The 16863-nt window shown below is 42.0% G+C and overlaps 1 protein-coding gene across 4 annotated transcripts in view; it reads right to left on the reverse strand.

The window, feature by feature from the left end:
* The window catches only part of CDK15 (cyclin dependent kinase 15), a 426090-nt gene that overhangs the window by 40746 nt on the left and 368481 nt on the right, over nt 1–16863 (reverse strand). For all 4 annotated transcript variants that reach the window (XM_069226054.1, XM_069226053.1, XM_069226052.1 and 1 more), the window contains one exon: nt 7345–7471. In XM_069226054.1, the coding sequence (XP_069082155.1) occupies nt 7362–7471 (110 nt within the window). In that variant the 3' untranslated portion in view covers nt 7345–7361. The remainder of the gene's footprint in view (nt 1–7344; nt 7472–16863) is intronic.

A 16863-nucleotide genomic window follows, 5' to 3' on the forward strand; every position in this document is an offset into this window, starting at 1 on the left:
GGATCTCTGTGTCTTCAATGGATCCACCAATGTGGGTGATGCCCTAAAAGCACAAATAAATCTCAAGCAGGTGCCACATTTGTTTGGGCCACTTATCATTCATTTGTTGTGTTACCGAACCACACTTCCAAAGCAGGAGTTTGTTTCTTCAAAACAAAAAACTGTGGGCTTGTATGCCACAATTGGATTAAGAAAACCAGTGGTGGTAGTCCCACTGTCCTAAATACTGCAAGGCTATATATGTGTATATATATATGTGTATACACATATATGTGTATGTTATTCTATGCTGAACATGTTCATAGGTCATTGCATAGCTCCTAGATAAGTTATATTAGATACTTATGAATCCCTGCTCTCGTTTTTATATCACACTGATCAAATATTTTATTATCATAAGCATTTCACTATTCTAAAACAGAGGAAAGATAAATAAATGTTAGAAAAGTACACTAATTAATTAACTTGAAATATTACAAATCTTGAAAGTCTGTGTTTATACAATACTACTTTTCTTCTCATATTAATATAGCCATTATTGTATTCCTTGGACACATATTCCCTTACTATGCATTTACATATCTGTTTATTTATTCCTCTAGTCCTACTGTACTAGATAAAAATTAAATAAAAATAAATAAAATAAAATCTATTAATAAAATTCAAATTATAAATAAGTAAATTAAAGTGAAAAATAATAATACTGAATAAATAAATAAGAATAATGATTAAAAATGTGTACATATATATATATATATATATACATATCTATATAAATACATTCATAAATAAATAATGATATACATTTACTCTCTTGTAAGCTTTACTTTGTCTACCTATCACCATATGTCATGTCTCTAGCAATGTATCCTCCATCCCCACTCTGACACATTCCAAACCCATTCTACTACTTTCATCTCCAAAATAACCCTGCCTAAGCTCTTTCCTCCTCTTCCACATCTAGCTCACCCAAACCTCAGTTTACTACTATGATCTCCCAAACAATCCTACTAAATTCTCCCTCATTTACTCACCTTTGACTCATCCAAAAACCCTCCTGCTACTATGATCTTTCTAACCCTTTCCACAGACTCTTCCCTCCATCTCTCCTTTACACATCCAAAGCCTCATCCTATGACTATAAACTCCCAATTAACACTTCTGGATTCTTCCCTCCTCTATCCCTTTATTACTCTAGGCAATCCAACTAACAAACTCACATATCCTCTGCTCAAATTAATTCATAATAATACTAAAACTGTACTCATAATTTCCTATACTGATCCACCACTAATTCCTCTTGGGTTCCAGAGTAGCATGGTACTCACTGAAAAGCGCTTTGACACCTCATCAGGGGTAGTAAGCACTATATAAATACTAATACAATTACAAATACAACCACTATGAAATGAAAATTCTGTGGTGGATAGTCTGCCAAGTCAATGGTTTTTTAAAGCAAATCTAGTTGAACTCCGCCCTTGAAAACTAGTTGGTTTCAAATGACTCTAAATGAGCCAGTAGACCTACTATTTTGGCAGGGCTGGGGACATAAACATGTTAACAGAACTAATTCAATAAAAGGCTTTTTCGGCATCAAGGGATGATTCCATCACTTCAGGCGTGCATGCTTTTACTGATCCAATTATGTAAAACCATCTTAAGTCTAGTACTCTGTTCATTCCAGGGTTGAACTGAGCTTCATCATTCCCTACCAGATCCACAAACATATCCTAAACCTAACACTGTTGTTTCTCTTTAGTACTTTTAAATGTAAGTTTTGTCTGCTTCATCCATGCCATCTTAACCACTGCCCTCAAAGTGACATGCAGATTTATATGTGAAGGATTTAGGACTATTATTTATTTTATACATGCATAGAACTCTGGAAAAGTCCACACCATCAAGTGTCCTGCGGCCGCTGCTAGTGATGATAAGTGGGTGGGAGGCCAGGGAGGAGATGTGGGGAGAATGGGGGATAAATAACAAAATAAAAATGTACATACCTGCCGCTGCTGGCCGCCGTCTGTCTGTCTTCTGTTCCTGTCCCAATTCTCCAAGGGCTGGTAAACACTGTGCAGGCTCCCAGATGCCAATCAAGACACTGCTTTCACGCTGGTAATACTGTTTACTAGCCGTGATTGGGCTGAGCGAGCTGGTTTAATGCTCACTCAGAGCCTGGGAGCCTGTGCCTCTTCTCCACCCGTCTGTGCAGCACAGCCGGATGTAGAGACCTAACTGCGCGTGTTGGTTTGGCCGTCCTTGGCCAGCCGGCCAAACCAACATGCGCGCTTACTGTGCACACTACTCCTCTGACTCCTGCTACCATCATCGACCCACCCTGTCCTAGACTCAGCTTGCTGTAGCACCCTATGAATGATAATAAATTAGTTTTATTATCATTTTATTTTTCACTTTTCCCTCTGCTGGCTCTCAGCGGGGTGGGGGTGACATTCCTGCACCATAACGGAGGAGCCACCACTGGTGTCTTGTCTTTTTTTCTCCATTGGTTAGAGAGCAAGTATTAACTCTCATTCCACTAATGGATTATCTTGCAGTGGTCTAGCCTATCTGCCAATTACTCTGCCTAGGTTAATGATTACTGTTATTTTCTCTGCTTGCCAACTAGTTTATCAGATTTGTTTTCCTTGTCACGCTGCCTGGTTTTGTACTCCAAATAATCAAATGTCCTAAGTTCTTCTGAGTCTTTCCACCTTTTTTTCTACTAGATGACCCTTATTTGGGAATGGTACATGCTTTTGCCAAAGGATCTTATTCTATTTTTCCAACTGCAAAACCTCCTGCCAAATCTTTCCTGATTTCTTAAATAGCGGAAATACAGACTCCACGCATTCAATTGTAAGTAGTTCCCACATTAATCCAATAACTTCTATCAAGCTTCGATATTCCCTAATAAACGTTCTGGATAGCCTTCTGAACCATCCAACTTCTCTCAGTCTTCGCAATGGTGTCTTAAGCCTCATCCATTTCCACTGAATGCGGCCAAGGGGAAAGAACATCTGTTGTGTGACTCAAATAATTCTTCTTTGTGAAGGCATGCAAGGTCTCTGCCCAAATGACATAAAATCCATATGAGTATGGGCTGCGAACGTATGGGTAAAAGTAGTAGTCTCTCCTGTTCCCATTGTGGCCCTCCAAACTTCATGTAAATTACACTCTGTTGCTTTTTCGAAATGTTTTATTTTTGCCTTCAACTGTGCTCCACTAGAGCAAGATAAATCTATTCAAATCTACAACAAATATGAAGTGAGAGTCACCAACTCAGGAAAGAAAGTCTGTCCTGGAGGGTCTGCTTCTTTCTACCACTTCTGGGGGAATGGGTTTCCTTATTAATTGAAAGCAGACACATTTATCAAACAAATGTTGGCAGTTTAGTGTCCCTCTTACTATGACGTTTCTACTACCTGAGTCTGACAACACCGTGTACTTCGAAAGGGAATTCATTTAATCTTTAGACAGAAACTCCCCTGGCAAAGCTGTTGTTGAAGGCCTATATAGAGTTTGGTGCGTGGCCCGATGTCCAACAGGTTGACAGAAGAGATTACATCCAACACTCTCATGGACTACTGCCGCCAAATTTAGAGATCACTGCCAGATGAGTGGGGATTTCTGTACCTTCAAAGGAGCCTCCATTACAGCAGTTCTTCTGAAAGTACCAAATGTTTGGTGGACAGCCGCTGGCAATTTTTGTTTAAAATGGGATTTTGTTTTTAGAAATCAAATAACTAAGGACCTCCACATCCAGAGAGTTAATTCCCTGGAAGGTGGGGGTCATTATTTTAATTTTTCTGTCTGTCACTGCCACGTTTTTGCATGGCAGTGATGGCTAGAAAGAAAGGACGCCTGACCATCTGCTCTGAAGATGCTGGGCAGTGTGATACCCATACTCTAATGCCAGCACTTCTTCAGGCTGTCGGAGTAAGCTTTCTGTCGATTGAACCAATGGGGTCACCGCCGATGGAAAGCTGACAATGCTACTGACTTACAATAAGACATGTGGTCCAGGAGGTTGTCAGGCAGCGTACTCTATGACATTTGTGATGGCGTACCCTATCCGCCAAAACCTAAATCAAGCTCTGAATCTTAAAATACTTACCCCATCAAGCACTACTTTAATTTCCTATAATGTTCTTTACCAAATCTAAAGAAGCATTTCAGTTGAAACATTCAATTTTCCAAGGTATATGGCCTAACCTAGGTTTTTCTTATCATGTGTTGTTTTTTTTTTACCAAAATTACACATTTGTTGCAATTTTGTATTGTGCGAACTTGGCATTAGAGTGCTTTATATAAAAATATGATTGTTACATATGATTTCTTTTTTTGGGGCTTAGAGAGAATAAGTAAGTTCAAAGATTGACAGCAATGATTGGTAGCTCACACCTCCTTTTGGTGCACATGTAAAAGTGTGTTTGCTTTGGGAGTAACATGGTGTTTTTATAATTTCTCATTATCCTCAGCCTGTCAGCAGCCTATGTCATTCTATTCTTTTTTATTGAACAGACTATTCGTTTTCTATTTTGGAAACTGTTATGCATGGAAACAGACTGGTTCCTCAAACAGTCAATTTTTAATAGGGAAGACTTCCAAACTCAAGGTCCAGAGTCAAAAGGTGTTAGGCGTCCACTTGTGTTAATTACTAACTGGTTGAGGTCAGATGCCTCTGGTTATTTCATCTACAGTCAGCAAATGGTCTACAGTTCATCACAGTAGAAATTGGTTACACCATTCCACTTACAGACATGGTCTCTAATGGGAGAAAAGAACTGGGGGAACTTTCCTTAAATAGTTACCATGAGTTATCATGGTGACAATTGATCACCAGGAGAGACTAAGAGAAACTATTCAGTCTCATGAATGTTTCTGTCCCAATCTCAGTTTTGGAAATATGGAATTAGCAACAACCAAGCTGACATTGAGGCACCGTGCAGTGCCTATATCCCAGTTAATGCTGAATACATCATTCTCATCCACCGTTTAATGAAAAAATGGGGTACCCCATTAGTGGCCTCAGAGAACGGGGGAAGTGCTAAGCAGTCAAAGAGCCTTCCCCCATAAATTACGGCTTTCATGGGACTCTGAAAACATTCCTGTTCTATAAAGATATTTTGTTGTTGGGTCAACCCCAGAATGTTCTGCTGAATAAGTAAAAGTTAGCAGGAGGGTCTCAAAAATGTCACAATGTGCCCAGGAACGTATGGTCAAGCAGTGCCTGATGAGTATAGTACCAGAAACAAAGAAGGGAAACATAAATATAAGTTTGGTATGTTGGGAACAATACTCCGAAAAAGAATAGTGGCAAACTGGCTACAACTACAGGGCCAAAGTAAACGAGCTGTGGGTACGTGGGCAACAGCAGAAGAGAGGCATAGGAATCAGACCAGGCATGATGAAAAACTGGGGAAAGCCTGCAAGCCAATGCTAAGCATGCTCTTAGACTCCCCGGACATAAGGTTGCTGTGGGCAAGCAATGGCCCTTACTACTAAAGTTGTAGGAGTTGACAACTATGAATGTAAGAGATTACACAACTTTGATCTCTTAACTATTAAAGCCGCGTTTTAGATCATCATGAAAAAACTGTCTATGTCGTCTGATGCCAGCTGTAATGTCTGAATATGTGGCATTGTCCAAATGAATGCCCTGCTCGCTGCAACTTCATTCATATGCATAGATCAGAACTGCAGAACATCTCTTAGAAGACTGTTTTAAGAGGGTGAGAGAGATAGAGACCCTTTTTACTGATGAACTCGTTAATATGTTTTACTGTAACAATAAATCACTAAGAACGCATTCCTCATTCCTTCCAAAAGGCATCTAAGACTTCCCTGTTGGACCATTTTATTATCTTCCATTTCAGGTTTTCGGGTAGCAGCTGAAAGAATTTATTGCACAAATGCAAAGCTTATGATTTCCAGAGATTACTGACAGAGGATTTCCCACACATATGCACTGGTGCAGGGTGCCCCAACACTAGATGGAGCTCATATATATTTCCTACAACGCTCACGATTGTTAGTACTGATCACATGACAACATTCTCACGAAGAGAACATGAGATGCCTAGCTGAGCCTATGAGAATTAGTAGAAGGCTTTCACCAGTAACAACAATGAAGTCAGTTTCAGGTGAACTAGCTATTTTGCAAACATTTGCATCTTGAGTGCCAGGACACAATGCAAACTGAAGTTCAGAGATGGGCTATTTAGCCTGAGCAAGAAAAAATGGCAGTGGCAGGTTACAGTATTCATGTTTCTCTGTGCTGTGATCTCTCCATATATTGGATTTTTAATCCTTTAATATTGTCTTGTTTAGACAACATATGAGTAATTCAAAACATGTTTTATAAACTGTGTGATTATTTTCACTTAGTGTTCTACCACAATACTGAGTTTTTAATATCGACCTTAAACAATGTCAATCGCAACATATTGACTACCACTAATGTCTTTATTTCTAGTTGCCTGGAATAGTATTCTCGGTCGACATACCTCTCGGGACACTTGCAGGATTCTGGTGTCTGGCAGTGGGATTATCATGCCTGCAAATCAGGCATCCAGGGAGAACGAACCCGGAACTGACAGAGGTGCTGTTGACACTGCAGTCAGCGTCTGCAGCAGGCCCCTGCCACCCTCTTTCTGCAGCATTTGGGGAGCTACAAATGATTTGCCAGCTCTCTATGCTCCTGGACCTTCCCTTGTCCCATCGCAAACTGCACCATTGGCAAAAACAATGTTCCCTCACCTATTTACCATCTGCTCCAAGCATTCTGGATGAGAAAAACGCTTTGATTTGGGCCCAGTGTACCCAGGTCCAAGAGTTATTCTCCATTCCCGGGAAAATAACTCGTAATCGTTATGTTTTGATGCAGGGATATGGGCCAGAATCTGTGATTGAGACCCCTGGTATCCCCGCCAAAAAAGTTCTCATAACTCGTAATAAGCGCCTATATCGTCAGGATCAGTGCATATGTTAGCGTAGATTTCCTATTCTTAATTCCACATCTATGGACATTGACATAATATATTTCTGGCCGAGATACTTATATGTAGTCTTAGGGTTAGTACAACTAAGTTTACCTGTATATACTTACCTTGACAATAGTGGTAGTTGACATTCTGAACTCAAGATAATTAAAATGCAGCCATATTTTGTCCAAAGTCACTTGCATAGTGACTCGGCAGCTCACAAGTCGTTGAGCCTCTAACAAAGATAGCCCTAGTAGCTAAGCCATTTATACGATTCAATGGTTGTTTTTTTCAGTCGCTGTCTATAAATAGTCTTTAAGTTGCTCCAAGCAAAATGATCACAAATGGTAGTGTTCCTTACCTGCATACTTCTGTTCCTCAAAAGCGCCAATCAAATCGTGTTTGGTGTTGCATTTTTGGGTAGGGGGTGAAAAGGTCACTGAATTCCGTTTCCAGCTTCACTCCCGGGACGGTAAATATTGATCGAACTGTTGGAAACCAAGAAAGCAAATGTAATTTTCATATTGTCAAAGTTTCAGTGCCACTAAAATGCACTTCTTGAGTTTGAAGAATTTTACCTGATTTTATGTATCTATAGTCTAATCTAGCTTCACCCCAATTTAAAGCGCTCTTACGTCGTCTCATCTAGCCCACGCTATATAGAAAGAACCAGAATGCGTTGTACCGATATACCCACCACTCTGCAATTCAGTCCATGCAGACCCTTGTCTTCCCACAGTGCTACAAGGCCACACCAACAGCATAAGTGAGCTACACAACAATCGCGTAAGGTAAAGCCCAACTACTCGCTTCAAGGCAGGTTTATAGAGGCCAGAGGTTCACTCAAAAAACATGCCGAAGTCTGTAACATTAGCTAAGGACGCCTTTCATTTATAAAAAATACCGAATTCCTTTGTACGCACCCCCACCCCCTTAACCCCCCCCCCTCCCCCCCCCCCCCTCCCCCCCCCCCCCAAGAGCAGCGCACTGCCTGGCCTAAAGCGCTTCGACGCCTCGTCAGTGGCAGTAAGGGCTATCTAAGTACAATTATAACATAATACAAAAAAGTTTTTCCATTGTGTATTCTGATATACAAAAAAACACCAAGTGACCACTAGGCACGTGCGACAGTGAATACCAGTGTATTACTAAGCTACATTCTGACATGCGCCTTGAAACCATTACATCGCCTCCTAAATCCGCTGGCTAGTCAGACGAGGGCTGTCCCTGCTAATTGCTGTGACTCAGACGCAAGGAGAGCAATTATGCGGTTTTACAGCAGGTAAGTGGTGTTAATTAGTCGTAGGGAAGTACAGACTGCCCACGCCCCGTCTGTGTACACAGCTGTAAAGTGAATGCATGGCATTTAGAGAAATACTGGTACCTGGAACCAGGAGATGCTTTTTTAAATGCCAATTGTCGAGCTGGAACCATTCTATCCCGCCGAGGTTCCCCCAAGGTCAAAGTTGTGCCCACTAGGCACACCTTATCCTGTGGCGGAACACTGAAGTGACCTAGTTGGCACATCCTTTTAGGATTTTAGTTTACAACCCCTTCTAGCTAGGCCATAGGTCTGCCCTCTTCTGCGCTAGGTTTCCTTACTGCCCACAATGTCTAAATCTCAGGCTCTGTATCTATTTCATACAGCCACGCGGTTTCACAGAGGTTTTGATTGGACTGGGCAATGCACGGAAATCCCTTGGCTAACGTAAGTCTTTAATAATAACCTGTAAATTCATTAACTTTACTTTAATTCATGTACGGGCCAATAGGGCAGATCTACACGATTTCTACACTGGAGCAGGAAATAGCTTATAAATAACACACCATTTACTCATCGCATGTGTAAAACGAAAAACAGTGCTGTTTGACCAGATTCGCAGGAAATAGTATTTCAATATACCCCTATGCACCAGTTAAAACAAGGAGAAAGATAATTAATTCACGAAAACAATGTTGTTCTTGATCACAACAGAAACACAACTTAAGCACCAAAGACACATTAGAAGCCACATAGTGAGTTCTTACTGAGTTGCAAAAATTGAAATCTTAATCTAGGAAATCCTTCTGGAACCTGGGCAATTTAGACCAACTCTTTACCTTCCCCCATGCTTCTTCCAGCACAGCAGGCATCACCCCTGATGCCAGCTACATTGTCTCACACAGGTTCTCGTCCAAGAATCTTAATGTTCCTCAAGGTCTCAAGGCTGTTACAGGCCCGACATCTCCCACTTACACAGTTCCTCTCCTCCTCCAACCCTATCTTTACTATTCCTAGTGCACTCTTTCTTCAAAGAGTCAGAGGAATATGCCAGAGTAGCAGCAGAGCAGGCTTTGTAGCAGGGGGATCCTTGAGCATATTCCAGCCTATATTTGCATGCAGGACATCTTTAAAGCCACTTGGTTTGCCTTCCTCAGTTCTTTTTCTACCCAAATGTATGGGACAAATCTATGAATCATCTATCCTCTGTCTTTGGTGGCTACCCTGTAGGGACAGCAGCCGCTAAAGCTTTTATTACTCATTGTCTAGTTTAATGGTGTCGCTATTGCAGGTAAGGTGGTGCCTAAAATCCCCACAGAAATAGTTGTTTATTTGAATGTTGCTGTGCCCAAGGCTTTCTCTAGCAGACAAAAGGTTATGCCCATGCTAGCAGGAATACCATAGACTGGTGCACCAGCCTTTCAAAGACATGTTCCTATTGAGGTGAACTATAAAAATCTACAAAAAATATAATTTACATGACAGCCTGAAGATTCTTGGTATCTTTTGTCTCCAGTGATGTTTAACGCTTATGAATCTTCCCGTGTATAAGAAAACAGAAGGGCTAAGGATTTAAGATTAACACATTCTATGCACTATATAAGTATATGTACATTTAGTCCTACAGCTCTGCAATGTCTTTCATAAGACAGGCCTTTTATCCACTAAGCACAAGTCTACTTAGAGAGAGATGGATAGACACACAGATGCACACTCGTTCTCTTCCCATGTAACAGACACTTATGTCCTGCCGCTAAGAAAAACAGATGATAAACAGAGGAGGAGTTGATAAGGAGGTAAGTGCCAGAAATGTATCCATGCTGTTTGTTTGCATGTATGTGGTATTCATATGGATTGCAAGCCTACACAACAGGCAGTGTAGCGCTGTAGAGGGCCACAGGTAAAAAGGTACAAATTATAGGAAGATTACCAGGTGTGTGAGCTGTAACTGCACCATGACTTAAGAATCTTTAAAGAGCTCTTCCCTAAATTGGGGAATGGTTGGAACAGTCCTGTTGCATACAGGGATCTAGTTCTAAGTCTTAAGTGTATAGCTGAAGACTGTTACCTTGTTTTTATTTTTTGGACTTTTTTTTCTCCTTTCTAATACTGTCCTGGCTGCAGGTGTGGTGGGAGCCACCGGAGATGGTGAGCTTGTCAGCCAGTCATGATGGTTTTGTAGATGAGGTAACTGATTTTAAAGGTGTTGTGGGCTGGCAGCAAGGGGAGCCAGTAGAGTTCTGTCAGGGTGAAGGGTGATGTGATTATATTTCTTCAGACCCTTAATGGGGCATGTTGCAGAATGCAGGAAATTCCCTAAGGATAACCAGTATAGAGACTGTGAGGCAGTGAAGCAGGTCATTAAAATCATCCAAATGTAGGAGTACATAGGATTGAACAGCACTCTTAAATTGCTTTCCGGAGTGAATTATGTCACTTTCTCATAGAGAGGTAGCTGGTACCAGGTAGCCTCGCTTTTGTTGGTGATGTGTTCCTTGAGGGTGAAATTGGTGTTCAGGATGAACCTCAGTGATTTTTCATTGGTTGAAGGTTGTGGCTCAAATCCCTCCAGGTTCATGGTGTTGAGCCAAGATTGGATTAGTTATTGCTTGTTGTCCTCCAGTGAATAGCAGAAATTCTGTCTTTTTGGGTCAAGCTTCAGGTAAATTCTGTACATCCCAGTCTGGATTAGGTGCAAGCAGTGTTTGATGCATTAGATGTTTGGAGCAGAGGAGACTTTCCAATAAAGTTGTGGGTCACCGTGGTATTGGTGAATGTTGATGTAGGTATCTGGAGTAGAGCCCCAAGGGTCTCCATACAGAGGTGGAAGATGATGTTGAACAAGACTGAACACTGGGGAACTCCATAGGTGATCAAGCTTTTCTGAGATCTTGAAATGCCCTTAGGAATGATCTGGTGTCTTCTGGACAGGTATGGGGAGAAGCAGTAAAGGACATATTCAGTGACTCCCATTCAAGACTTCAGAGTGTGGATAAGGGAGGGGTGGTAGACCATGTCAAAGGTCACTGAGAAGCTCAGCGATATTAGGCAGTGGGGTCACCTTTATCTTTGGCTAGGAGAGTGTTAGACATGATTTTTAAGGTATCTGTCTCCTTTCCTGTCATGAAGTTCTGCATAGACTGCTTTTTTGATGCTATTGCTGATGAATGGGTGGTGGGCTGGAAGATGGTAAGGTACTAGTATGGGTTTTGCCAGGCGTAGAAAGATCTGGCCTGTCGTGATTGTTTCTTGGAAGATTCCTTGGATGAGGGAGAAATTGACAAGGGTGATTAGGGATGAGAGCACTGGCCCAGAGAGAGTTTTGATGAAGGTTGAGGGTAAGACATCATCTTGTTGAGGTCCTTGAGAGTACGGGTTCTGAAGAATGACCATTGTGGGATGCAGCATGGAGGAATGGATGTCGTCGGAGAAGCAGGTATTTTGTTGTCAATGTATTGTCCTATCTTTTGTATTTTTTTCACTGAAGAAGTGGTTAATGAGGTTGCTCCTGTCCATGCAGTGTGGGATAGGAGGGTCAGGCAGAGGGCTGATGGAGTGCTTGATCATTCTGAAGAGTGATCTGCTTCTTTTCACAGCTTCTTTGATGATGTTTCTATAGTCATTGGCTTTGCCTGATATGATGAGTGGTCTGAATGTTCAACAGAGCAGAGGGACTGCAGTACCATGAGGTTGTCAGGGTTTTGTTTTCTCCCATTTTCTTTCTTATCAGCAGATGGAACAGTTGTGGTCCTCTCTGGAGTATCATGGTGCTGAAGGTTTTGGGCTTGCATGTTTGTGTCAGACTTTGTTGCAGAGAGTGGGGAATAGCATGTATGGAGCTCAGGAGCTGAGAATTGAATGCTTGCATATGGTGCAGGACCAAGAGGACTTTTGGATGATAGCCTGGCCTCCTTTCTTCTAATGAGCACAGTCAGTATACTGGATGCTGAAGCCTATGTAAAGATGGACGTCTTGGATGCTCAAGGATGAGGGGGTGAGTCATGTTCCTGTGATAAAGACTGCATCAAAGTTGTGGTAGGTGACGAGGCCTGGACTGTCTGAAGCATGAAGAACTGCAGAGCATGCATTGATAGCCATGAGATAGAGCTTGTTTTTTGTAGTTTGAGGGTGTGTGGTAGTTACTGTGATTTGTATAAAGCTGAGTCTATAGATTATGAGGATGCTTTGTGAGTGTTTGTGTGGTCTGGGTCTCTACATGATTGTAGAGATGGGTAATGTGGGGTTCCAAGTGAGGCCATGAATATAGCTTACTCTGTAGGTTGCAGATCCTTCCTGGCCCTAACTGGAAAACCCCATGTCTGTGCCTGCCATTTTCTGGGGACTGCAAGGCTGTAGAACATCCTGTGAAGTTGACTGATGCAGGGAGATGGCAGGAAGTAATGTTATTTTCTAAAGAGATGGGAGCTGGGACCTGTAGGTATGTCACTTCCTGTCAGCATGGGTGCTGGGAACTTCAGTGGCTCAGGCATTTGCCAAAAGGGGAAAAGTAAAGCATTGAAGACCAAAGTGAGGTCTCACCCATGAAAACACAGTGGGAATAAAAGAGCCACCTTGCATCTGCTCGATCAGAAAAAAACAAAACAGAAATATGTTGTGGAAGGCTGTAATTAAAGCAGAGGAAACAGCAGCCTTAGTAAGTTAGTTACTTCCAGAATAGTCAGAACTGGCCACCTATATGCTTCACCAGAATTATGCAGGAATTCTGAACACTCAATCTCATAAGGCAAACCTTTCAAGAACCTAATAGTTTGTTGCATGCCAGCAGTAGTCATGTATTCTGTACACAAATTGTATATTGACATTACATATCATGCAGCTCTTCAAATGATAAGAGGTTTGGTTTCCGGTGTTCATATAATTTGACTGATCGGCAAAAATAAGGCTTTCCCCCTTCTTTTCTTTAAAGTAAAAGCTGCCCCTTTCTGTATTCTACTTCACATTTTCTATTTTCGTAAAAATAAAAAAGAGTGCTTCGCTAGGCCTTCATCTAGCTCATAGTTTACCATGAATATTAGGACAAGAAAACCCACCAGGTTTCTGACTTTAACTGAAGACCACTTTTGAGTAAGAATGAAACAGCAGTATAACTGTTGCTATTAAAGTTTAGGTAAAGCTTTCAAAATGCACGTTAGTTACTTGAAAAATCTCCCTCTCCTAAAACTTGCTGTCTACGTTTTTCACCTTGATGAAATACAGAATGAGTTACTGCGGCTCTTTTCTCAGTGGCTTATTGAGTTGGAGCCATCAAGGTCTGGAAAATGCCTTATAGTTACAATCTAAAAGCATTAATTGGCTAGACTGTGGGCAACGTAAGATAAAAGAAAGCTTCCAGTTATGAAAATCTTAGTCTTGGCAGGGCAAGATACACCTCTCACTCACTGAACAGGACTGCCAGGCTATGGCCTGGTTTCTCCACTAACCAAAACACTAAAACAAATATGGAGATCATATTTAACTCAAACTTCTAATTCACCTGTGAAATCGACACGATGGTCGAGAGGGCAAGTATGCAACTGTTCTTCCATTGCAAAATCCTTCAGTTCCTCCAATCCTTTCACCGGCTTAAACTAGCAAAATGTCTTGTCAGGATGTTTAGTCTACTAATGTGATTTACACAGGCCTCCCAAATAACCTCGCTGTCCGGCTGTAAAATAAAGCCACACAAATGTGCCCGGACTTCCGAATGTTTGACTGTACAAAACAATCTGTGAAAGCACTCTATTAGTTCCCAATGATGCTAGAATACACTTCAGATCACTGTGCACCATCCAAAAGGCCTTCTGAAATAAAGGTGCAAAAACTGCCTCCACAGTACTCGTCAAGGACATACCTTCACTCAGCGGTGTTCCTCAGCTTGCTGCCGCCTGGATCTGCTTATAAGCTGCTGCTGCCTGAAGCTTCCTGTTTGTGCATTGAAGTTTGAACCTCTGTGCTTTGTTTTTTGTTTACTTGACCAATTCCTGCCATGCTTCATCCAGAGCCCGGGTCCTGTTCATGTAGAGCTTGCTAGAGAGTTTTTCTTCCAGCCTTGCTTGCATTTTGCTTACTCATTTTTCTACCTTTTGTCAGGTGCAGCCCCTGCGACTACTCCCTCTCTCTAAGTGTTCCTAGTTTGTTCCTTCTTTTCTGCTATTATTTCCATTGCTTATCCCTTTTGTTTGTCATAGTCCTTGCATTTTCTTCCCAGTCTCCTTGATTGCGCTGCTTGTTTGTGTGTCCTTTTACTATATTTCTCTTGCACTCTCCAGTTCCCTTGCAGTCCTAGTCCCTTGCAGGCTCTATTTCACTTACAGTTTCAGTCTGTCTCTTCCTTGTTACAGTGCCTAGAATGAGTGTGCTTGTCTCATCTTAAGTTTTAACTTGATTCCTTGCTCTAGTATCAACCCTTTTTCTTGTAGTCCTCTGCTTACAGTTTCCTTGCCTATGCATGCTACTTTACATACTGCAGTTTTCTCTCTTATCCCCGCCTTGTACTCCTCTTCAACGCAGTGTCTGGTAATGTACTATTTAGTCCTCGTCTGTGTGGGAGTATTCATTTGTACAGGGGTTGGCTCCTGGTTTCTAGAAAGTAGTTCCTGTCCCATCTCTTGTTGTATGTTACATGAACGCTTACGTATCTTAACTGTTGACAGTATGACATTTTATATTTTTTGGAATCCCCACTGGGTCTCCGGCTGGCCCCATTGTGTACAACACTAGTGGTGAGTGTTTATCATTTATTAGTTCCTACTCCTGTGTGTACACATTAGGACCGCCTTGCCTTTTATGTCCTCGTCTTGTCCCTTACCATATTTATGTCTGTTCTTTCCCGGTGTATGCCTATGCCTGCTCTGTTCTATATACTCACCAACTCTCACTTTTGCAGGTGATTTCATGGCCATTAGGGGGCTCATCTCGAGCCACATAGCACTACCCAGGGCATCTCCGCCCAGGCGCCGAGTCAAATGAGGGAGAGATCTAGGCTGTCTTCCATGTTTGGGCGTGTCAGCCCCTGGCAGAGCCCAGGACCAGAAATGCTGCCCAAGTGAAATATCTAAAAAAAACAGATGATGGACGGAATGTGGAGCCAATCAAACATTCACCCCCAGGCACAGATCTGTGTTTAATCCATCAATTCCTCTGCTCACCATGTTAACCCAGTTTGGACCCAGCCATATGCAAATCAGTCTTGACCCTGTTCCTCAAGGGAACAGTCCAGCCTGAACTGCCAGGCCAGGTCCTACCTGGACCGGAAACAAGCATCCTGGGACCGGTTTCAGGGTATCACTCTTCATCGGCCAGGCTAGCTTGAATCCAGTGGCACACTGAACCCGGGACCTATATCTGGGCATACACTGTGCACTTGAAATCTCTAGGCAACGCATACGGGAACCTTCAATGGTGGCCACTATGCACCTTCTCCACCTGCCAATCCTTCATGTTTCTACAATGTGCCTCCACCCAACACACCAGTCCTCTTTTAGCACCACTCAAAACCACTGCCCAACCTTTTATCCCTTTCTTCCTCTGTAGCCTAGAGCTGGAGTGCCATTCCACTTTGCACCCCAGCTCTGGGCTATATCACTGCTAACCTCAGAAGGAACACACCACTAGAAGCACCTAATAAGGGACCTAGACCCTTATGTATCAAAGTGTTTCTCCATATGTCTAAAATACTGTATGTTTTGTGTGTGTGTGTGTGTGTGTGTATGCATGTCTGTTTATACCTTTGGAAACATGTTTTTATATAGGTATCATTAGAAAAAAATCTCCTCTGCACTCTCAACACACACTGCCATCCATACTCTGTATAAACTCCTGATTCCCCACCCAAATCATTCTTTATTCCTCTTCCGTATTCTCAACACCGCTCATCATTATCTCCCACCTATCACTGGCAAAAAACTCCCATTTCCCCACCCAATTATTTCATCTTCCACTCTTCTTGACTTCTTCCACTATCTCCCGACCTCTCTTTGTTAGAAATTGGGTCTCTAGTTGGCAGAGGTATGTATCCTGTCCAAGTAGGGACCACTATCCCAGTCAGGGTAAGTCAGATACATAATGTAAATTAACCTGTGTTCACCCTCCAGTAGCTTAGCACAGAGCAGGCAGGCTGAATTTAGAAGGCAATGTGTAAAGTATGTGTGCAACACACACACAGCAATCACAATGAAAATTTTACAAAAAGACTCCACACTGGTTTATGAAAAATAGAGCTTATTTATCCATGTAAATCAAGACCAAAATGACAAAAAATCATTTTAGCAGATCAAGATATATTCATAAAGCTATTAAAGCAGTTCTTTTATCAAGTTACGCAGTCTAAAATGTTGCAGGGAATTCTATGATGTGAATGTGCTTAGTTTAGGTAAATTATGGTAATACTCCAGTCGCTCTCTACCCTATAGAGTGGCCAGGGGTTGCATTCTCAATCAAGTCAATTCCCCCCATCACAGCGGAGAGAAATTCTGTCAAGTACACAGGGGAAGCAGTTAGTGAGCCGGCTGCTTCAGGGAAACACTGCTACGGGGTAAAAAGCAAAGTAGTATTGTGGCAGTTGGCAATGAAGCAGACGGTGGAAGCAAGCACAAAGCTGCAGCGATCCTCCGCTACCTT

The sequence above is a fragment of the Pleurodeles waltl genome, chromosome 3_1, assembly GCF_031143425.1.
Source record: "Pleurodeles waltl isolate 20211129_DDA chromosome 3_1, aPleWal1.hap1.20221129, whole genome shotgun sequence".
NCBI classification, from domain to species: Eukaryota; Metazoa; Chordata; class Amphibia; order Caudata; family Salamandridae; genus Pleurodeles; species Pleurodeles waltl.